The sequence below is a fragment of the Haliotis cracherodii genome, unplaced genomic scaffold (genome assembly GCF_022045235.1).
Source record: "Haliotis cracherodii isolate W230 unplaced genomic scaffold, xgHalCrac1.p SCAF_9, whole genome shotgun sequence".
Taxonomy (NCBI): domain Eukaryota; kingdom Metazoa; phylum Mollusca; class Gastropoda; order Lepetellida; family Haliotidae; genus Haliotis; species Haliotis cracherodii.
The window spans coordinates 32,183,409-32,208,234 of NW_027266343.1; the positions used below are offsets into that span (position 1 = coordinate 32,183,409).

At 37.2% G+C, this 24,826-nt stretch overlaps 1 protein-coding gene across 3 annotated transcripts in view; it reads left to right on the top strand.

The window, feature by feature from the left end:
• The window catches only part of LOC139453334 (protein mono-ADP-ribosyltransferase PARP14-like), an 84,850-nt gene extending 60,257 nt beyond the window's left edge, over positions 1-24,593 (top strand). The window contains exons 17-25 of one of the 3 annotated variants that reach the window (XM_071235004.1): positions 37-168; positions 2,369-2,443; positions 4,948-5,130; positions 6,773-6,970; positions 12,829-13,076; positions 16,396-17,131; positions 18,706-18,854; positions 19,969-20,158; positions 20,697-24,593. In XM_071235004.1, coding sequence (XP_071091105.1) covers positions 37-168; positions 2,369-2,443; positions 4,948-5,130; positions 6,773-6,970; positions 12,829-13,076; positions 16,396-17,131; positions 18,706-18,854; positions 19,969-20,158; positions 20,697-20,962 — 2,177 coding nt within the window. In that variant the 3' untranslated portion in view covers positions 20,963-24,593. The remainder of the gene's footprint in view (positions 1-36; positions 169-2,368; positions 2,444-4,947; positions 5,131-6,772; positions 6,971-12,828; positions 13,077-16,395; positions 17,132-18,705; positions 18,855-19,968; positions 20,159-20,696) is intronic. The other 2 variants (XM_071235006.1, XM_071235005.1) reach the window with 2 other exon arrangements.
• Positions 24,594-24,826: the final 233 nt, after the last annotated feature.

Consider the following 24,826-nt stretch of genomic DNA (forward strand, 5'->3'; position numbering starts at 1 on the left):
ACATTTTTGGTCACAGTAGTTCTTTCGTTATTTTAGCAGCTTCCACCGGAAATCCAGTGGATTATAAGTATCACAACATGCATGTGACCATCAAGTCAGGAGACATCTTGAATGAGACTTGTGATTGTATTGCTATCACTGCTGATCCAACACTCAACTTATGGAAAGGTAAATGTTTCTTTTTCTCTTGAAAAGATTGAGACATGTATCTCCCAAACCATAATTTTTATGTTAAATCGTGTTGGTCTGACACACTCCATTGTCTATTGTGGTGGCACCTGGTCCTCTGCCCAGGTCACAAATCAGGTGAAGTTAAGCAACTTTTGTTGTGAACAGTTTTTGGATGGGAGACCGCATTCGACAGCTTGAATCCTGAGAGTTTCTGGGGCTCTGGTCCTGCCCCACACTGAAGAACATTACTCTTGTGGTGCTTCCTCTGACAAGAGACTTTGTTTGAAGTATGCCTCTGTTCATCCAGCAGTAAATGGGTACCTGGAAGGATGAAATGGCAACTATTAACCTTCTAGCATCTCACAGGCAGCCTGGGTTGTATACCCCCCAGAGAGCATCTTCCCGAGGCAAGAGAGGTAACTGACTTTAAAAGTCCAGTTTCCACCCTTGCCGAACTAGGCTGGAATTCCTGGGCTCGAACATAGCGCCACCAGTGGCTATTGCGCGTTATGTCCTTTCTATGCCTCTCCTATTGACCAATCAGATTCAACCTCTCGTATCACTTGCATTTGCTTCAAACAAAACGGTGGCGCCCAGTCAAGACTATCTGATTGATAATCTATATTGTGAAAAAACAAGTCTTACATCGCGAAGTGCATCAAATCACGTGAGCACCTTGATTAAAAGCATGGAAAGATTTAGAAAATATCTGTAGACAACTAGTTAGTGGTGCACATGCTTTACAAATCCTGCAGTCGACCGAAATTTTCATGACACTTTACGAACCGGATTTCGATTTCGGTGCAAGATTTTGATTAGACTATGCATAGACTCCAGACAAAATGTAACTCCATAATACCAGCCTAGTTTGGCAATGGTGGAAATTGGACTTTTATAGTCAGTTAACTCACTTGCCTCGGGAAGATGCCCAGAGAGCTGAAAATGAAATCACATGCAGACTAATCCAGTGACTGCATGTGATTTCATTTTCAGCTCTTGACATAAAGTGCAATATGAATGGATGAATGAAATGGTCAAACTCTAGAAGTTGATTGGACACCAAATTGGCACCTTCTAATAACTATGTCATGATGTTAATTTGCAAAAATATGCAAAACATGATTCAAACATAAAATTGTGATCATTAATATGTACAAGTGATAAATATATCATGGACACAGACAGTTATCATGAATATAATATGACATGAGAGGAAGCTTGTACTCTGAATTCTGTTTCATCAGGGACCATATAATAGTCTCTGGTTTCATATGGTATATGTTCAGACATACAAGACTAACATGACAGATTGACTGCTGTAGTTCAGATTTATTTTTTGTGTCAACATTGTAGTTACTTCGGGCAAGTAATCAGCAACTGAGGATAGTTTTAAAAGCCATATGTAAACAGATAATTAGGATAGTACAGTGCAATGACTAACTAGAAATCAGCATTAGCAATCAGAAAGCACATTTCTTGAGCTATACAGCACTAATTTCCAAAATATGCTTTAGAATAATATTTTGATCAAGTTCTTGATTAAAAATTTGAAAATTAATCAAAAGAACATTCAGGAATATCTAATACTGGTAGATGGCCGAGTATGTTTTGCACTTCTTACCACAGTCCCTACAATTCAAATGTTTATCCCACTGAAGTAAGAGATAGACGATGATTTTGACGGATTCAGCTATACAGTCTGTGCTTCGGAATATGTACCCCATGTTAACCTTTTCAAGGTTAAATGACCAGAGTGAGTGAGCGAGTATGGTTTTACACCGCTTTTAGCAATATTCCAGCAATATCACGGCGGGGGACACTAGAAATGGGCTTCACACATTGTACCCATACCGGGAATCGAAGCCAGGTCTTCGGCGTGACAAGCCAACGCTTTAACCACTAGGCTACCTGACCGCCTATTGAATGACTAGAAATCACAATGGGATTGTCACTTTCCTGATCAGGTAAGCAATGCTCTGATTGGTCGGACGAAAGGTTGTTATTCCATGACATGTAATGGGATGTCTTCAGTTCTTTGTTTAGCGGTAGCTAGAAGTAAGATCTGATTTTAATGAGAATGTAAGAAAAGAGAAACACATATAAGCAGTTAAGCCAGAATCTGATAAAATGAGCAGTTAAATATGTTGGCTTTTTTGTCAGAGCTGCAAATGAAATGTTCCATATTATTTTGTTTCAGGAACCATAACCAAGAATCTACTACAAAAGGATAGAGGAAATCTCCTTGAAAAAAATTGTAAAGAACCATCTCAAAGTATGTTTCATTTGTCACTTTGGGTGCTGTGTAGTATAACCTCACTGAACACTTTACATGGTAGTTTGTAAATTGAGACTTTTAATCCTGGTAACAACAGGTAAAACAGAGTATCAGAGACCATATACCAGATATGGATTCTGAGAGTATATATGATAATATGTACGCCCCCATGAAATGGAGCTGCTTTATAATGTTGCTGCAAGATGGCCAAAGCTGTGGAGCTTCTCTTGGAATATTCAAAGCTTACTGACATTTGAGGATATCCTTAGAAGTCTTCGCCATGGCCCACAAAACACGTCACTGGAAGGTCAAGGTCACTTTATGAAAGTAATTCATGTTCCATGTTGTTGTTACACTTTCTCAAAAAGTATTTGTGTTTTTACCACTATACATTGTCAATATCTTGTCCTGGACTTGCAGAGAACATGTTTTCAGTGAGCAGATTAATGGAAACGTTTTGATATCATTGTCAGTTTCTGAAGCATCATTACCTCTGCATACCTGAAACTTGATACACATACCTCTATATTAAGTCTGATGATATCAAAGGCCAGTGGCATGGGTGTGAAAGGTCGTCATTGTCAGTTACAGATACACATTCGCTTGTATGCACCTAATATTTTGTAGTTTGGTGTATTCTACAGTCAAGGTGAAGGTCACCTAAAGGCCTGATTAATTAAAAAGTGTATATAGATTATGTCTATTATAAAACTTAAATAATATTGAAGATGAATTCCACGTTTTTCTTTGGTGTACAAAATCTTCAGCTTTCAGAAGTAAATATATAGAACAGTATTTCTTCATTAATCCAAATATTCCAAAGTTTCAAGCTTTAATATCCAGTGATAAAATAAGTACACTTAGTGACAGTACAGTGATTATCCCCCATGCAGTGCTGATAAGGAAGAAATGTACTGTAAAATAGTCTCTCACAACCACTTGTAACTGATGGCTGTTGTACATGACGAGCCAGAGGCAATTTAGTATTCTAATTAAACAAAGATGGATTGATGAAGAGACCTTCATTGAAGAGCGGGGGGCACAGGTGGCCCAGTCGTCTAAGGTGCCGCGATTCGCTGTGCAGAGTTGCGTCCCTTGGGCACGCCAGAAACCTATGATTGTGGGTTCGAATCCCGGTTCACCCCGATTATGTTTCTAGGTTTGTCAGCACCATACCCGTGCTCGTGGGTTTCACCGAAGTGGTTAACGTTTGAGACCTGCATCACTTCGGGCTTTCCTCCCACATTAAGCTGACACGCTGTGATATAACTGGAATACTGTCAAAAGCGGCTTTAACCCGACTCACTCACTCAAGCTCACAGAAATGGTCATTCATAAGAAAGGTCTCGGCTTCTTGGTGTTCTGAATACAGACTTTTTGTTGGCATGACATGTTTGTAAGAATTAGTTACATAGCATACAGGTTTTCATCAAGAAATAGTCAAGCATATGATTGGGTGAAAGTGAGGGTCAAGGTAAATCAAAGTGCATATTACTTAAGAAATAAACGATGAGTGGGAGTTGTTTATCACACAATAAAACACTGCATGGAATAAACCTTGAGGGGCGCAGCTTTTGGCCACTGCGTTCATCTGGGCTGTCCAGCTACGTCTATAGGGAACAACTCAATAGACACTTCCATCTCAAAACTGACGTTGTCCAATTTACCAAGGTGCGAGCGCATGTTCAAATCTCCAGAAATGAAGTCGTGACAGAACAATGTTTTATCGTGAAATAAGCCACGATTCGTTCTTCATTGTTCTTTGCGAATTATAGTTATCTTATATCATCTTATTAGGGTAGCTGGAAGCATAATACTTTCTGGTTTAAAAAACTATACTGCATTGGGCATGTGTTGAGCTTTGGGTAACAAAAACACAGGGTACTTCAATGTTCACTTAAATAAAAATGGTTTGTTTTCATTTGATCAAATTATGGCAGTTATGACAGTGGTGTCACATGCATAATCTGAATTCCATGATAACATAATTATACTAGATGTTATATGTCAGCTTATTTTTAGTCTTTCAGGCTTAGGGTAGGAACAACTCAAGAAAATCTTGACGGAGTGAAACCAGTTGTTCATTTATTAAAATGCTTCTACAGGGGTTTGTTTATCTGTAATGACTTGGTTTGTGTAAGTATCTAATAATTTTGTGTGTTGAATCCTATGGTTCTCCTGTTATCTCCCACCTAAGTAAAGTATTGCCGGGGATGTAGAAATGGGCTCCATCTGTCTGTCTATCCTATTGTTTCCAGAGCACAACTCATTAACTATTCCATCTTTCTTTGTGAAACTTGTATGCACTGAAATACTGCCTTTTGCTATTCAAGAACTTTTGAATTTACATTTTTTTGCTTAGGGTAGGGTTCATTTCCAGAACATAATTCGTAAGCTGTTGAATAGTTCTTTGTGAAAGTTTTTATGCACTGAATTTGTGCCTTTGTCTTTATTTCAGTCTGTGTTTGCATGATTTCTAAATACAGTTAATTCTTTTTCAGGAAAGGAATATGACTCAACAGGAAAGCTGATGATATCCAGTTTTCAATGCTGCTCAGCAAACATGCTGCTTCTGTTGAACAGAGAAATGGTAAAAAAGGATCAGCAACAGGCAATTTTGAGGAGTCTCGAATGTGCAAGCCTCAGAGATAACATCAGTTTGGCATTTCCAATCTTTGCCAATGGTTAGTTTCCCTCATGTTTGCTCATATGATTCAAAGTTACAAACATTTTATGATATATTATAACTTTGGAGAATGTCATTATAACAGATTGAATATATTTTTAATCTTTAAAAATGAAAAATACACAGTATGCATATTTAAAAGATAGAAACTTGGACTGACACTGAATAATGTCTTGAAACATCTCAGGTAGATGCAGTTGAATATCATTAATATAGTTCCAAAGACAGCACTTGAGATTATTAGCTGAAACTTTGGACAAACTGTTGGATTCAGAACACTGGTTTTCAAAATTATTACTGATGCTGTCGAAATTGATATATATAAACAGTCCTTGGTTATATCACCTGACTAATGTCATGACCTGCTTGCCTGTCATCCATTCACTTCAAGAAGTCAAATAACAAGTCAATGAATGGCATTTACAACAAATCTGTTTCTTCCCTGACAAATGTAATTTGTTTCAAAGCACCACTAGTGGTAATATGAAAAGGTTTCAATTCAAGTTTCAATATGACCAATTTTGAAAATTGTTTTGAACATGCTTTTATATTCTCTCAAAATGCATATTTGGCTCTGTAAACTTCTCTGAAATTGTCAGACTGAGTGAGGTGAACTTTGCTTTTTATGTTTCTACTTATGATTTGATTACATATATATTTTTTTAAATCATGACATTTTAGTCTCAGTATCTAGTCCTCAGTATTTATTGAGAAAATAGTTGTTGCAAATTGACATCAAGATTTGTGAGGTGTCAGGCTTTGTTGACATTTTAAACTGTTTGCTACCAGTACATATCCAGGTGAGCTACATTGCAGTGGCACTATTTTTTAACTCATTCAACTGAAAGTCAAGTGAGCTTGTCATGGCCTGCTTGTCTGTAAACACTTTGCATATGTATTTCGAAAACATTGGACCAAAGAACATCAATAAGAAAACGTACAACTTTTTGATTAACCACTTCTGGTTTATTGCATATGGCGATGTTTCCATGTAGATTCTGACATCTTATCAAGACAGAGTGATAACAGTGTCCCTGCTTCCGTCTGTTTTCTATTTCTGGAGCAAAACTCCAAAACCATTGAAATTTCTAGATGCAACCTCTTATACAGATCAGTCTCATGGTGAACTGGTGCCTTTTGATGATTTGGGATTTAATTTTTTCACATTTTTTGTTAGTTTTCATGACAAATTGGACTGAAAATGGGGGAAATGCTTGTTTCCAGTGCAGAACTGCAAAACTGTTGAATATTTATGGATGCACCTTGCTGTACAGATCAGTCTAGTGTTGAACTGATGCCTTTTGATGATTTGGGATTTAGAACAGCATTATTCTTTTCTTCACTGAACTGAAGATATCCCATGGCAATGAACCAAAGTGGGCTAGACGTACCGTCATTTCATTTCTCAATTGCACCAGATCAGAGGGATATGTCATCTCCTGATGACTTTTGTTTGCTTGTGTGAGATTGAGGCCTAAGACTTGTTCTGTATATTTTTGCGATATTGTTTAACCTTGATTCTACCTTCACACTTTTACTGTTCCTTAAATCCACACAAATGGCATTCTTGGCTAAACATCCCTGTATAAGCATCTCTTACTGTGAAACTGTTGTAATGATATTTTACATAATTGATTTAGGTCACAGGAACGCTGTGGAAATGGCAAAAGATCTTCAAAAAGCTCTAAAAGCATATGACAATTCTGGGTCCGGCCTATTTGACATCACTGTGGTTGTGTATGAAAATGATATGCTAGCAGCTTTCAAAAAGAAGTTTGCAGAACTGATGTCTGAGGAGACGAAACAAGTATTTGGTGCAAGTTTCCAACCAGCGGAGGGTAAGATATTTATCAAACGAATATGTACCAAAGTTTTTAATCGGAATTTATAAGCTACTACATACACCTGTCAATGCATTTTCCACTGTCTCATATGGCAAAACACCAGATCAGAGTTTTCTAAAGTTGAGAAAAGTGATATTTTCATTGAGGTGAACATTACACTTGATATTTCACTGCAGTGAACATAACACTTTGCCGGAACTATTGTCATACAAGAGTTACCTCCCCTTAAATTGTCTCCCTTTATCATAAGTGTCTGGCCTGTACAAAAACTTCCTATGTATGTTAGTTCCACTTTGACAAGGCAAAATAATGACAAATGGTCATTTGTGGAGTTAACATCACTTCATGCCGTTTGTTATTCTCTCGAAATTAATTCGTTATAAACTGTACATTTCTCATTTAACTTGTCAATCGAGACTGTTGGTTTCACTAAGCGCCATTTTTGTTACTTGACCAGCGTGTATACTTTCACTTTCAGCAGCAGTCTTGTAGTTTTCAAGAATTATGTTGCTAAAGTTGATTTTCTTTTGTTATCATATGTATATGTTTGATACAGAATTTTCATGACCCTAAATATTTTTGGTTACTATTGTTTATGTTTTTTATGACAAACACGAAACTAATTTTTTAGTCACAAATACAAGCGGTGGTGAATCGTCTCTGTGTGTTAGGTAGGGAGAATTTACGTTTCAAGGTTGTACATTTATAATGAAATAATACAATTTTCCGGTAGACATCTACTAATAAAAGTATATAATAAATAGTACACATGAAATATCTTCTATATATTTCATTTCAAAATGACATCCTTGATGAAGTGACATCATAACAAAAATAGCTTAGTATGTTGCCTTTTGCTAGCCATTGGATCTTTTCACCATTTCAAATTAATTGTATCCTGTACATGGTTTCACTTGTGTATGTGAAGGGGTAAGAAGGACCAATTGATTAGCTAGATCGCAATAGTTAAAAACAACTTAATACTGATAAATGATATAATACCAAAATGGACTGTATACCGTATTCGACGTAATAGGTGCCCAGGGCGCTCTTAAAATGAGAAATAGGGGGCTCTTATTAGAATAACATTTTGGTGGAAATAAACAGAGTTGAAAAATCCTAATTTTCATGGTTTATGCTGACAGCCGATAATGATACAAAAGAAAAGTCTGTGTGTACTATACACGACAGATATATTTTCCAGAATTTAATAGCCCATAATTAAGGGTGCATATAACACATGAGTGCGTTTTATACACGAATAAATAAGTCTTGTGTACATTGATTAATTGGAAGGGGTGCTAATTGGGATTGTTCACTTGCCAATATATTAGCAAACATCGCTGTGGGCGCTTAATAGAGCGGGGCGATTATTACGTCGAAAACTGTAACTGAAATATTATGCATATGTTGATGGTGAGTCTGCAACAGCTGAGACAACATCAGCGTCAGTTGGAGCAACACATCTCCATGATGACTCCTGTACCAAGAACACAAAACTACTGGTATGGTTTTGTCTCCTACAAATAATGACTAAAGAGACATTACAAAGTTAGATTGTAATATAACTACCAGCTGACAAAGTAAAATAATTATGTTTCTGTAACCAGGGGTGATCATAAATAACATAAGTTGACCAAAGGGGGGAATTAATCAGCAAACCATTCTGTCATTGAGACAGTGCGGGTGGAACGTTTTTAGCTCAAATATCCACCTCAGTTCGAGTGCTCTCCTCTTAACTGTGGTGTCAGTAGACTCAGGGTTTTCCTTGAGCTGTGCTATGATGTTATATCTAACATCTTTTGTGCTGTGATCATCACTATTGAAGTGATTGGCTACAGGTTTGTCTCTCTTGTAGCTGATGTCTGCAAAGTGTTCTTTCAGTCTGGTCTGAAATTCTCTTTTGGATTCTCCAACGTATTGTTTCTTGCATTTGTTACAAGTAAGCAAGTAAACTATGTTTTTACTTGTACATTCAAACTTGTGGGTTTTGAATGTTTTGCCTAATGTCGAGCTGTGAAACGTATGTGTTTTGCTTAAGGAATTGCAGATTTTGTATCCTTCTCTTTTGCAACTCTCATTTACGAAGTTGACTACCTTGCCGCTAATTTGCAGTTTGGTGGGTGGGTAGTTTAATACTGCCCTGACTAGGTAATCCTTAATGGTAGGATTCCTTCTATAGGCCGAGACATGGGGAATTGAGAAGCAACTTTTGCAAGTGTCAGAACCGGTGCCACCGGTTTCTGATGATCCTGTTGAGCTCCGTGTTCAATGGATTGTAATCGCTAATGAGCACGTTTCCTGATTGGAGCAGGTTTGGGTTTGGTTGCTAAGAGTGATTCTCTTTTGCAAGTGTCTGCCTGGCATTTATTTTGTTGTAGTGTCTTATTGGGGTAACCCCTTTTGAGGTAGTAGTTGATAAGATTTCTACTATGTGTGTCATAATCTGATTCGGAAGAGCAGATTCTCTTGAGTCTCAGGAATTGGCTGAATGGCCCTTTCGTTTTGATATGACTGGGGTGACAAGACGTGTACAACAGATAGGAGTGTGTGTCCGTGGGTTTGTTATATAAAGTGAACTGCAGTTTGCATTCCTTTTGGTTGAAAGAAACCCACATGTCCAAGAAGGCCACTTATTCCTGGAAAATTCTGCGGTGAATTTGATGGAATGGTGTGCATTATTAAGAAAGTTAATAAATGCAGCTAGGCGGGTTTCCCCTAGTGTCCAAATAATGAAAATGTCGTCAATAAATCGGGCGTAAAAGTCCGGCTTATCATGGTGCCCAGATAGGAGTTGAGTTTCCAATTCTCCCATAAAAAATGTTGGCATAGGACGGGGCGACTTTCGTCCCCATAGCTGTGCCTCCAACTTGATGTGTTCGTCTACAAAGCTACTGATGTTTAGGTGTGCCATTCCCACTGATGATGGGACGGCCCAGTATTTTTCCTGGTAATAAACATTTGTGTATTTGGGGAGCAGGTAAAATCTTCCTGCTTTTGTGTTTTGCGGTAAAAGTCCCGTAAAACATTTGTGTGATAGTTCTTCTTTGAGGAACAGATTGGTTAGTTCCTTGGCAACGATTTCAGAAAATCTTTCTGTGAGATCATAGTCTGATTTGACATAGAACTTAGTGTCAGAGAGCTGTCTTTCTGCCACTTTGATGTAGTCAGTAGTGTTTTGTATTACTACTGCCGAACCTTTATCAGCTTTTTTAGTGATGATTTCACTATTAAATTTGAGCTTAGAACTGCACTAAAACAGCTCAAATTTAATAGTGAAGAGCACTCGAACTGAGGTGGATATTTGAGCTAAAAACGTTCCACCCGCACGGTCTCAATGACAGAATGGTTGGCTGATTAATTCCGCCCTTGGGTCAACTTGCTGTTTTACTTTCTGATAAATCAGCCCCATTCTCAGTCGACAATTCCAGCACACGCCGGTCACACAACAATGGCAATAACTCATTGTGACGTCACAATTACACCAACATAACCCAGGCTACGTGACGTCATCACATCATGACGATAACAGTCTATCGTCTGTAAACAATCAGCCTAATAAGATGTCCGACATACACTCTTGCGCTGCATGTGGAAAAAACTATATCCGAAGGGATAGTTTGCGCCGCCATTTTAGCGCCACCCACTTCCATACGTATCAAGTGCACAATCTGCACAAAAACCTTCAAGAGGCCCGACGATGCCAGGGCACACGTCAATTGTATACATGGACCCTACCTGGAGGCCAATTACACTACGGGTGATTATCTAATCAAGAAATCCGGAGGACAGTCCTTCCACAACAATAACGTGAGTGAAAATTCCTACACCTCTACCCATCGCTTTCCATTTCCCTGAATACCGGTGCCACCATTCACTAAATGGGACAATTATGTGATTGCAGAGGGTGACCTGGACACAGAACCGTGGAAGGTAATTCCCTCAACAGAACCGGGAACACCTCAAAAAGCCAAACCGGTGACATCGCCGCCGAACTAGATACTATTTTGGAAGAATTCAGGGAACTCCAACCCGGAGCCACCCATACGGACATTATCAACACTAGCATGCTACTGACACTGTCGGTTCCAGCTACCAGTGACCAGCATACTCAACCACATGTTTGAGACACACCCAGTGTGCCCCACCGATGTCCTTCTCACCCTAATTCGGGACTCATTATTTGTACATTCCCTCTCCTTTGTCAAATAATAAAAACACAACACGTGTTTATTTTACCTTTTATTCAACTGTTTCGTTTTCCTTATCACCAGTATGATACTTACAACATACTATGTCGAACAACTAATATTCATTATGTTCACCAAGGATACAATTTCGCATCCTTGCCTAAAAATAGCTTTGCTAAAAATAACTGTGTCACTTTGAACAAATCAGTGTTCTATTAACTACCCTCACAACCAAATAGGCGTCTGCTAAAAAACCGGCGAGCCGCCGGTCACTTTTTCACAAACCGGCAACCGCTTACTACCGCCACGGCGACCTACCAAGGCCACCTTAATTTACCCGGCAATAACACCAAAACAACAATTTGGTACGACAAGCATACTTAAACCGGCGACCCACTGGTCTATAAACATATTATACAGTTACAAAGCCACATACAACCACCGGCGACCACTGTTCGCGGGAGCACACGTAAATCGCCAATCCCGGCGACTAGATTTTACGCCACACCACCGGGGACCCACTAACGGCATGTCACTATAACACACCACTTATACGTCATAACAACCAATGACAGGCTTACACATCATGGAATTAACGACCTCGCAGGTATATTCAGGTATTTAAGGACGCACATGCCCCTAAGCAATCAGTCTGATGAGCACAAGCCGCTCGAAACTTGTAACAATTACTATTGCTTCCAATAGCAACATATCTACTGGTGAAGCCCCCACCAGTCAGTTTACATAAATAACATAGGTCGTTGTATGTGAAGAGGATTTATTAATGTCAGAACAAACGCCCTGAAACATATACTTAAAAAAATAAAAATATGTAAGGGTACATCACATTCACATGCAGTCATATCATATTATATTCATTCACATCGTCACACCGACGACATCAAAGAAATAAATAGAACTCATGTTTTTAACAAATACATTGAAGGATGTGTTATAAGTCACAATAACTATATATACCGGTACATTTGTATCCTATACATGTGTAATGATATTATAGATATAATTATTGATTACATTAATACACAAGAAAATACAAGCATACCCTGTAGGTGAAACTGGGCACGAACAAGCTTCCGAGTGTCACTTGAATATCACAGAATATTCCACATGTTTCTATAACACTTGACACCCCTCCATGCAATTCCTGATGTTTACAGATAATACGAGCATCTAAATATAATAACTGCTTACAATAAATAATACTACATTCCTGACAACTAATCTTTGTCCAAACACAATGAACTTCTACTAAATCTCAACATGAACAATGTAACATAGTCATAATCATTATTTCACAATAAATTACACTGCCAGATAACAATATACGTTATAAATATAAATGGTGATAAAAAACAATCTTTGGTAGCTCCAGTGTTTGTCAGAAAACTGTGACTTTCATGTGCTGATATTGGTTTAGTACAAATCAGGTAATCCATCACATGAGGGTATGGCTTACTTGGGGATTTGAAAGTTCTTTTCATCAGGGTAAGACACTGAATAGTGTTGAATGCAGAGGAGAAGTTTGTGAATAGAACACTTATGTTAGCTGCATGTTATCTTGTTGTTTGTAGATCTGATGTAGAAGGGTAGCAAATTGTTTAATATATGACATGTTCTTGACCATGACTGTTTTTTATTAAGAACCCTCTCGGTATGAAGACACGCCATTTTCTAACCCACGTGACAGAAACATGGTTGGGACCTTGCTTTCAGTTCTAATTCCCGAGTCAGCAATGTCCAAGATGACTAAAGTGGAATATAGTGTGGCCTCAGATCAGGAGAGTTGTATTGAAGAAGCCATTGGTATCCTCAAGAAACTGAGTCAACACAGTCCAACTGTCCAAGAAGACATAAAGGATGAAAAATTGAAGTGTATTGATTCTGGAAAGGTAAGAAGTAATGCAAAACTATACATATCTAATAGTTAGGTCTAAGTTTTGTCTTGCAGTTTCTGAATTAAGGCTTTATTGTGTTTGTCTGAATTTGACCTCAAACACCCTGTTGCTACAAGACAGATGAGGATCCTACTTAATCTATCATGTGACTGGGATATTTTTCTGGCTTATGATCAACTGAGATTGGAGATAAAGATTATTCATTATAAGATAAGCATAAGACTTTTGAATTTTTTAATTAGATTTCCATCCTACCAGGCACCTGCATCACATCATGTTATCAACCCCTCTTACTTTCGTCTTAAAGGGGCACTAATCTAACGGACTGGTTGTTGCCTTTGTTATTGTTTTTCCCCCGTGAGTACCCAGATGATTCGCAACGCAACTGAGCGTGACCAGAGACTGGGGTACCGTCTGCAAGCACAGCTAAATAAACTTGGAGGCTGGAGGCAATATTTGTTTACGCATTTTTGAACACTGATTGGTTAACTGTGATCTATAAAGATTTTGACAAAGGGCGCATGTTAATTAATTTCTTCAGCCTAAACAAAGAGACAAAAAGAACAAAGGAGCTCATCGGATGTCGTCATTTGGAAATACCCCAGATGGTTATAGTTTAATACTAAAAAAAGTATCCATGCAGTGAAAGCATTTTCGGATTTCGGCTAGCGTCGATAATACGATTACTACTCCTTTGTTGTCATCCACGTTTTCTCGTATAACCCTACACTTGTGTATTTGTCGTCATTCACTTGATGCTCAGTTAATGAATTTATTACAGGTACAATCAGTGGTAGCACCACTTAGATTACCTGACAAAGGTTCCCATTTGGCATTTATTGTGTGTGGGGTAATTATTCAATCTAAATCCAGGTTTGAAGTGAGGTGAAATGTGTGTTATGTAATATGCACGTGGCAGCCCAGCAAGAGATGAATGATCAGTTCATTTACTTTTTTTTGTAAATCAACGGATTGTTCCTTGTCATCAAAGGATTAACAGAAAATACGTTGATTGATTAATCACTGTTATCTTGCACAGTGGATATGTCAAGAGTGAGTGTTTACATGTCTAGGTTTACTAAAACAAAGGGAATACACTCATATCATGGCGCGAAGTGCCGATGTAAAAACAACATACTTTGTTCAAAGGGTTAACTGATAATACGTTGATTGATTGATCATTGTTATCTATCACTCAGTGGAATTTTTAGGAACCGTGGACGTTATGAAAATAGTTGTCACGTGGGCTTTCTCAGCCGACCATTGAGACTTGACACCTATGTAAAACACCTGAAACAACCCAAGCGATCAGTTGAGAAACGAACACGGGTTATTATATCCCAAAACGATATATATCTTTTAAAATATTTGATTGTTACTGAGACAGGTGACATCGAATAAGTTTCTGTGTATATCTGCAGACGAGTGGGATATTGTTCCTTTTTGTGGATATTCAGGGAAACATTCCTCAAACAAGGAAGCTGCCTAAAATTTATACACATAAATTTGGTAGGTTGTAATTATGATATTTGCATTTTGTTTTCCTTCATTTGAACCGATTCGTTCTTGTTTCTCTACGTCTTGGTTGGGAAATTCTTTAATGCGCGATAGACGTTGTTGTCACAGGTCTTTTCCTTTGTAAGCGTGTATATATTACCGTCAATTTGTAAAATGTGATTCTCTCAGGCAATTCATAAAATGTGTAAATATTTCAGTCATTTTGACTAAAAAATCTGTCCAGATTGATCAAGACGATCAAAAGGGCCTACAAACATCACAACAGATTATTATGTAGGATTAAAAGCCAAACAACTTAGAAATGTACTTTTCAACGTAACATTTTCAATCTCTTGGTGATGACATTAACATCAAAATGTTTGGAATTCGTTGTCATAATAATACAGATGGAAATGTTTTTCAGTCACTTTGTAAAATAACTGAATAGTTAGACGTTTAATAAATTTGTTACACATTTGACAGTAAAAAAATATACACACTATAAAAAAGCATATGCTCAGGTGAAATATTTACTTTGTGTTGCAAGTCAAAATAGTGTAAACGAAAATCGCAAAATTACCAAGCAAGCGACTTATCAAAACTTCGTCACCATTACAGATGCTATGTCCTTATTATCTCGAAAACTGTATTTCATTCTGTTGATCAATGTGACCATACGCCCTTATTACTACCCATAAAAGTGACTAATGCGCTTACGAATGGCGCAGCAGAGGTCGCGAACTAGTCTAGATTTCTGCTATACATCCGGCTACTCACTGGGAAAAAACAATAACAAAGGCAACAACCAGTCCCGGGGAATTGCGTTAGATCAGTGCCCCTTTAAAGGAATTGCTACAATTTTTTTGCATTGAATTACATCCATCTACAGTTGATGTTCACAAAGGGGTTGAACACTTTGTCTAGAAGCAGGACAGTTTATGCATGGTGCAGGTTGGTATGTAATGACTTGGGGGCCTAGAAATGATGGTAAAGGGACTGCAGGTTCTTGCAAACACTTTCTAGTTTATTAGATTTAATACATACAAAACTGATAATAGTTTCCGTAATTAATCAGACAGGGCATCTTCTATGTGATGCTTCAATTGCTGTGACAGTAATTCATAGATAAAAATCGGATGTTCACATGTCAGTCATTAACATGTGGACCAATCAAAACTTGAGTGTGTGATTTAGATTTTACTGGGATTGTTAAAGTAGTGCCTGTTTAAATTTCCCTACTTTGCTATGTCACTAAAGAGGTAAAAAGAACAACGCTTGCCTGTAAATGGTTCAGTGTTTTTTTATTACATTTTTTACCTGTCATTCAAAGCACTGATTTACAAGTTTGTGCAAAATACTGGCTATGTGATGTCAGACATAGCAGAAAAACTAAAATGTCTCAGATTTATCTTAAATATTATTCATGACAAACATGACTGTATTGATCAAAGTAAAAAAACACTCATTGATCCCATCAGTGAGGTCAACATTCACGTTATTGCTTTGCCATAACATGCCATGATGAAGTGAGCAAAACTTGCAAAAAATGAAACAATAGAAAATATATCAGACTTTATCCTCAGATTACAAACGAAAACTGTGACATCAAAAAGGTTCTCAGCTTCTCAGATGATGACATCCCAGAGACAACCAGTTTGATAAATGTGAAAATATGCTAATCTACAGACACTTCAGAACTGAAAATTAATGACTGGGGCATTAGGTAACAAATTAACAACCAAAGCCTTATTGAATTGAATGAAAAGTGGAAATACTTGTTTGCTTATATACACTTATGTACTCATTTTCATTTCAGAAAGAAAGGTTGGAAGCTTTATCACAAAAGTTTGAGATTAATGTGAAAGTTGACTCACATGCTGGAATATTGACACTAAAAGGAAAGTCATTTCAAGTATGTAAAGCCCTGAAAGAGGTCCTCCAAATTATTTCATCTTTTCCAAAAGTTTTGAACCTGGAGGACGATCAGGAGAGGATGAGGTCATTGTCTAGTCCTGCCACATTCAGACAGAACTCTCAAGAAGTGACACCCACTTCTTTGTTACCCAGTGAAGGTCACAAGGACAGCAGAAGTCGTCCAAGTGCTGCTGATAATATCCTATTGTCAACTCAAGATGTGAAACCAAAGATAAACCTATGGTTTCCTCCAGCCAAACAAGAAACACCTGTTAATAGCTTTGGTAATGAAGATGATGAACACTTTGAACACTTTGAAGATGAGGAGCTGTATGGGGATGGCAACATGGACTCAGTTCACAGAACAAAAGCTGCATCAGCTTCTGCATCTGCGTTGTTTGACGATGATAAGGAAGTAGAATGGTTTGTGGTGGATGACACAGACGAAGGAAGAAGACTACAGTCATATGACAGTATGAACAGTAAAATAGAGGCAGCGTACTTGAAGGGTGACTACAGTGTAGTCCTTCAAGGACAGGAAGAGGAGCAGTATGTGATCGACTTTGACAAAATGGAGGAATATTTGAAGGGAGAAGAGAAGGACCGAGTTCCAGTCATCAGACGACAGAAAGTCACAGGTTTGATATATTATATATTCATCAATTTAAGCAAAGGTTAAAGTAGTTGATTTGGTTTGAAATTTTGATTTGAAAACATGCCCTTGACTGCCATTGGGAGCATGATGTTATACAAAACAGACTGAGTGAGTAGGGTTTTACCCCAATTTGAGCAGTATTCTTGTTATATCACAGCATATCAGCTTAATGTGAGAGTAAAAGTGAAGTGATGCAGGTCTCAGACGTTTACCACTTTTGTGAAACCCACAAGCACGGGTAAAGTACTGACAAACACCATTACACTAAACAGCAGTGAAGGTGGTTGCCTGCTTGGTGCTCTACATTTGTCTGACATTTGTGGTAATTCTTAGACATTCACACACATCGCTATATGTATATCAGTGTACAGCACAAACCAAGTTTTCTTCTGGTGTGTTTCCAATAAACAACAGACTTTGACAAAACCTCTTTGACAAATTGAAAATAGACTTACTTGATGATTCATAGAAATAAAAATGAATTGGCTAGAATTTTCAACTAGACAGTTGGGCCAATTTTATGGAAATGTTACAAGCCCGATTTTTAAGTCACTGGAATGTGGCTTGCGGGCAGCAGCTATTTCAAACACTGGTTTCAATCAAGACTATTGTATACTACTACACACAAGTGACTTAGCTTTGAATATTATTAACTACCGGTATATGCCTCTAGTGGTTTATTCTCCATGCAGTGTTTTATTGTACAATACACAGCGACCACAAGTTTCTTTTGAATTTTTTCATAGGCTTTACTACACTTCTTATATAAAATATCAACAATTAATTACCTAATCTTTAAGGATGATGACAAAATGTACAAGCTTTAAAAATATTTACCCATATTTTATCTAACTAAGGCGCAGTGATTCACTGTGAAGAGTTGTGCACCAGAAACCTATGATTGTGGGTTCGAATCCCGGTTCATCCGATTATGTTTCTAGGTTTGTCAGCACCATACCCGTGCTCGTGGGTTTCAACAAGTTTTAAACCTCTGAGTCCTGCATCACTTCGGGCTTTCCACCCACATTAAGCTGACACGCCGTGATATAACTGGAATACTGTTAAAAGCAGCGTTAAACCAAACTCACTCACTCTCTTTGAAACCCAAAAGGACTTTGAAGCTGAAACTTAGCATGATTTATCCACGCTATAGAGTCTCTAAAAGCTGTTCTTTGATACAACCAATTTGATACATGGCCACCATTTCATCTCTTAATTAAGGTGAGCTACATGTGACCTTCTTTCTAATGTGTACTGCTCAAAGATGATTTACATCAGAAATTATCATTCCATCTTGCCACATGTCATGAGAGGGTTTGCGTTTGTTGTTACACTTTTCAAAAAGGATTAATCTTTGAGATTATTAAGAAGTGTGGTTGTATTATTAATTAAGTGAGCTTTCTCAGAAAAATATGTTACCTTTTATGACTTTAGTTTCTTTGAATAAAATAATATACTTTCAATAATTATTAGATCAATCTCTATTTGACTGTAATTTATGGTAGTCAGTGTAAACATTTAGCTTGATTAAGCCTGTGTCTTTGTTTGTTTCATCAGATGCCTCTGCAACTGTGCCTCAGAAGCTTCGAGGAATTGACCCTGAAGGTATGAAGCTTGTGCAGTTGGTTCGGTCATCATCTGAGTTCCTGAATGTCACGGAACAGTTCACCAACGCATCCAAGTTACCCTCGTCATCAGTAGTCAAGGTATGGCATTCATGATCTTGGTTTAAGAGGGATAAGGGAAACTTTGTTACAAATGTCCAAACTACAGGAAAGGACAGCTAAGAGTCATTTATGAGCACATCTCTACTGTCTGATTTTTGTTTGTTTTGTTTGTTGTTGAACGCCACACTCAGCAATATTAGAGCTATGTGACGGTGGTCTGTAAATAATCGAGTCCAGTGATTGTCATCATGAGCATTAATCCATGCAGTTGGGATACGATGACATGCATCAAACCAAGTCAGTGGGACATATTCTGTGGTTATGGAGGGTATGGGGCAGAGGATGTTTATTTGGCTTCTGAATTTACCCTGGTACAATTCGAAAGTATTCGATTTAAATGTTTACCATTCTATAAGGTAGCATGACACTTATTACAATGAGAGGCGGTCTGATAGCCTAGTGGTTAAAGCGTTTGCTCGTCATGCCGAAGATCTGGGTTCGATTCCCAACATGGGTACAATGTGTGAAGCCCATTCCTGTGTCACCTGCCATGATATTGCTGGATTATTACTAAAAGCGGTATAAAACCATACTCACTCACTCACTTATTACAATGATAATGTGGTCTTACTCACAGTAGTAATTGAATTGCCTTTGTTGTTACAGGTTACGGTTTTCTTAATTGGCATTAAAATCCAGGTTAGAATTGGTTTTCAGCAAATCATGCTTGTTGTAAGAGGTGACTTACGGGATCGGGTGGTCCGACTTGCTGAATTGGTTGATGCATGTCATCATATCCCAGTTGTGTAGATCAATGGTTATGGTGTCAGTCCCTGGATTTTCTGGTTCAGACTTAATTATTTACAGACTGCTGTCATAATGCTGGAATATTCCTGAGTGTAGCATTAAACAACAAACTTGAAAAACATTACCTGGGTAGAGGAAATAAGGCAATGGATGGATAATGACTAAATGATGAATGCACTGGACTGCTCATATGAGATTGATCAACATTGATGAACTCATGTATCATGTCTTAATCTAAATGGTAAAAATACAACCTTTGCACTCAGTTCTTGTCCATTTAGATAGTTCATGTCTTAATGGATGAAGTTGTTGAAGTAGGACTTCTCTTGAACTTGCTATTTTTCAGATTGAGGAAATACTGAATGTTACATTATTCAAGAATTATGAATCCAAGAAAGCACAAATGTTGGCACAAGACATGAAGGAAGACGAGTTAAATGAGAAGCAACTCTGGCATGGCCCTCTTGTCAATACTGATGTCATTGTCAGTGTCAGCAACTTTGGCTTCAACAGGAACTACTGCAACTACAGTGAAGGTACTAGCCATGTTTCCTTCTTCTCCATAATTTCTTTGGTAGCTTTTAGAACTGGTTTTCTACTGTGCTTTTCTCAGTGTCAATGTAGCTTCTTAGATAATACTGTGTTCACCATAATAACTGCCTCAGATGATCAGGAAAGTGACAAATCATTCACCAGTTATGACTGTTTTCAGAGATCATGCGGTTGTGAACAAAATTTGTTCAAACTTTAATGAAACTAAATATTTTCGATAATGGTTACGAGGCAGTTATATTTCTGTCTATGCTTCTGTTTTCTGTACATAATCAGAAATTTTCTCAAGTAAATATTGACTGCTCTTGTAAATTTTAGATCTTAGTAAGAGATGCTTATAAAGAGTACTTACAGATTGGTCAGGGGAATATGTGATAGAAGAATTCATACAATATTTCAAACCTGGTATCAGCTTATAAACTAGCTTGTATGTATGTTATGGCTTTATTTGAAAGAAACATGTTCATTACCTTAAAATTAACTTTTTCTGTTTCAAATAATATCAACATTTGTAATTTTCAGAGGATCTTGGACAAGGTGTGTACTTCTACACTAACATTGGACCCATTCTTAAAACGTCACAACCAGACCGAAGTGGACACCACCATGTTTGTCTGTCCAAGGTGTTGACAGGGAGGGCATGTCCAGGAAGGTCGACCTTCAGAGCTGCACCAGCTTCCTTCCACTCAGTGGTGGATATCGACTCCGCTCCATCCAAATTTGCCATCTTCTTCGACAACCAGGCTCTCCCCCTATATCTCCTCACCTTCACAGCAGAGCAGAAGTAAACGTGTTGAAGAAACTTGGTTAGATAACAGATTATTGAAACAATGTGATCAATCAGTGTTTAGTAATGAGAATGAGGCACTGTTTACCAACACTTGCTCCCGTGCATCAGCTTGTGAGATAAGCTTGATAAATTCCTGTTGTCAATTTGAAATATTATTTCACTCATTGACAGTAGAACTAGACAAATCCCAGCTGAGTTGTCTGAATGGTGTTTGACATTATAAATATGGTTTGTTGGATGGGATTTTATGATTATTATTCTTGGGGATTGATATTTATTCAGGGACAATTGAATTTATTACTTGCCCGTGAAGAGATCACCCGTTTAATAAACATACAGCTGTATTACACATTGTGTAATACCCAAACGCGTTCTTATGTACTCTCTGAACATATATTGAAAGCTCTCAACATCCCTTGGCTTATTCAACGACATTGCGTGTGGAGTTGATAGATCACTGAGAGGAGCTTATGCACACTCGATGACCCCAGCCACCTTGCTGCTAGGCTGCCGTCACATGGCATTGTTTCGCCGATAGATCTTGCGACAAAATTCCACAAATTAAGTCATCGGGTATTGTTCCACAAGGCGATCGTATTGTAGTGCAACGACAGTCGTTAGTCTAAGTTAAAGTATGTGCGTTGCGATAGTCTAAGTCCTACGATAATTTTGTGAATTCTAAAGGTGGACCGTTGTATGGTATTAAATTCATATGTTTCAACTTTTGACATGTTTGAAGTATTATTCTGTTAAACTCAATTGGACTATGCCGTGGATCATGTAGGTGTCAGCCTATTCATACTCAACAGTATAATTCTAAAAACTTTATAAATGGCAAGTAATAAATAAAATACTAAACTCGCTCCTGTGTAAAACCAATTTTATGAAACTCTTGAATAGTTGTGGTATCTGACTCACTTTCGCTCGTCAGATACCACAACTATTCACTCGTTTCATAAAATTGGTATTACACGGGAGCTTTTAGTATTCTATATGTATGAAACTGGCAAAAAGATATGAGAACCTTGATATGAGAAATCTATAACTCAAAGCAGACTTTTCAAAGGAAGACATTCTAATGAGGTAAGAGCTGACAACACATTACGGTAAATTTATATTCTGCTGACATTAAATAGTAACTTCCCTCACATAGTGACCTCGAGCTGGTTAAGTTCATTAATCGGGAATTGGTATCCACTTTTTTGTTAGCCTCTTAAGTTTTACCTTTTTTGTTTATATCAAATTCTTTGATGTTATGATCAACTCATAAGAAGAATAATTCCAAAAATAACATTAATGACTAACTGAGCTCTATTGTAAACTATAGATATATATTTACTGTATTTATTTTATCCAGTTTGTTTTGAAAATTTGCTGAAGTTTAGCTACAGTGGTTTGTGTTGTAGGCATTGTCAAGTTACATAGTTGAGAACAGGTGACATTTTCAGATCTGTTTGTAATTGCCTTATCATTAATATGGGAACATTGCTTTAAATCAAATAACTTTGGTATCAGTGTTGCTTGATTACATAATTGTCTGAGATATCTACAATTCAGTTTTCTCCTTGTATGAGATGCACTCTATGTGTGACAAGGCGTAGACTGATAGTGAACAGTATACAGGCGATCCTTGTAGCACCCTAACACCAACACTTGCCCAAATTGTAAGTTCATACTTCTACCAAATGACAATTAACTTTTTTGATTATGAAAATGTGATGTTATGCAATTTGTGACTGTTATCCTTCAATAAATGTACAAAAAAAACTATAAAAAGACAATCCTTTAGTGGGGATGTCATGAACAAAAGATGGCTTCAAATAATACTGTTTTACACAATGAAAATTTTGAAGTCACCATTCTTCAAATAACTTATCAGCAATTGTTAAGTAGAAATATGCACATGAACAAATAGCAGAAAGTTGTAGTCCTTTCAAGTAGAGTATGATTGATAGTACAAGTGACACTTTTGTATTCGGCGTATTTGAAGAACATTGCCAAGGTATTATTGCACATGACCAAATTGAGAAACACTGGTGCCTTTGTATGATTTGCCATGTTTTTTATTCCATGACGACAAGTTGAACATATACTGAAAATGAGGGTAGTGCTCATTTCCTGAGCAGAAATAAAAAACCAGTGAATATTTACGGATGAAACTTGTGATACAGATCACTATAGAGGTGAACTGGTGCCTTTTAATGATTTAGGATTTTGAAAAATACTGAACAGCATAAGTTTTTTTTTCACTGAACTGAAAGTATCCAATGGCAATGAACCAAAAGTTGAGCATAAGTAGCCAAAACTCCATTTCAGAATTGCAGGAGACCATGGGGAAATGTCATCTCCTGATTACTCTTGTTGATTAATATTTTACTTATGAATGAAATTTTTTCATCATCATTTTAAGTAATCATCCATGTTAATATTTCTGAGCCTGATGTTTTGACAAAAGTATTGTTTTAGCACCTTTTTTTGAAACATACAGTCAAACACCTCAAAGTAATAGCCTCGTTCATGCTTATATTTGTCATAAGTGTCTGATGTGTCAACTGTGATGTGTCAAAGTTACGATTGTCTCGTTGTCATTTTCCAATTCCAAACATGTACTTCCAGCACAAATATACTCTGATGAGACAATTTCGGCACGACTCATCGGTCATCACAGTTCCATAAACAAGGCTTAACAAGCTAGAAATCTCCATTGCATGGAGTTAAGCATGTCACATGACCTCTTTAGTTACACTAAGTCACCCCTAACTTCAAAGAAATGTTTAACTGATGTGTCTGTCGGGGGGTGAACAGGTCATGTGAACAGGTGTCATGTGATTATCTCGAGTTAATAATCAATGAAACAAATAAAGTGGGTCATTTATGTATTTTCCCGGTGTTTGTTTGTCACATATGTTTCACACAAACCACATATACCCTGTTGATACTGCTACAATTCATTTATCTTGTCGACATTTTTTAATCTGCCATTGAAATAGAATTAAAACAAAATGATAGACTACAGATGTTTGATTGAACTGTGAATTTGTGCTGTGTCATATGACTTTCATTGACTCCTAAGCAACAGGCAGCTTTTGGCTGCGTAGTGGACTATAAGGGATTTATTCTCTAGCTCAGAAATATATTTCTGTCCAGCCAGATTACACAGTATTTTATCAAGATCACAGGGACCAATGATATTTCAACATTCTGTCATGGAGGTGAGATATAGGATATTTAGACTGATCAATATCAGTGACCTATGCTTTTTGCTTATCACACATAAATTGGATTTTTATTATTCTCATTTATGTTTTCAGCACCTTATTTTTGTATCATAGTCTGGGGAAGCCATATTAGTTCACATAAAGTTTGTGTTAAAATTGGAGTAGTACACTTTTGTGGCTACCAGTTGAGATGTCACAGACTGATTGCAAGGGACATGTATGTACATCATTAATGAATATTTGTATTTTGTTGTGCATCTTGATGCAAGCTCAATAATTACTTAAATAATCCTGGTTTGTAAGAGAGTTAAGATTATCACTGACCCATTTCTCCAAATAATCAAAGTACTGATTCTACTGTTTGAAGATCATAATGCATGTCTATTAATGTCATTTACCATTACAAGATATATATATATATATATATATATATATATATATATATATATATATATATATATATATATGATTATTTGTATGCTTGATGCAAGTAATTAAATATTTACACTTTTGTATGAGACCTTGAAGTTACAGCATATATGACAAATCTCATATATAACATATTATATGTTATTTCTTACATGTAGAGGGCACATGTGGACCAGTTGTCTGAGGTGCTGCAATTTGCTGTGCAGAGTTGCATC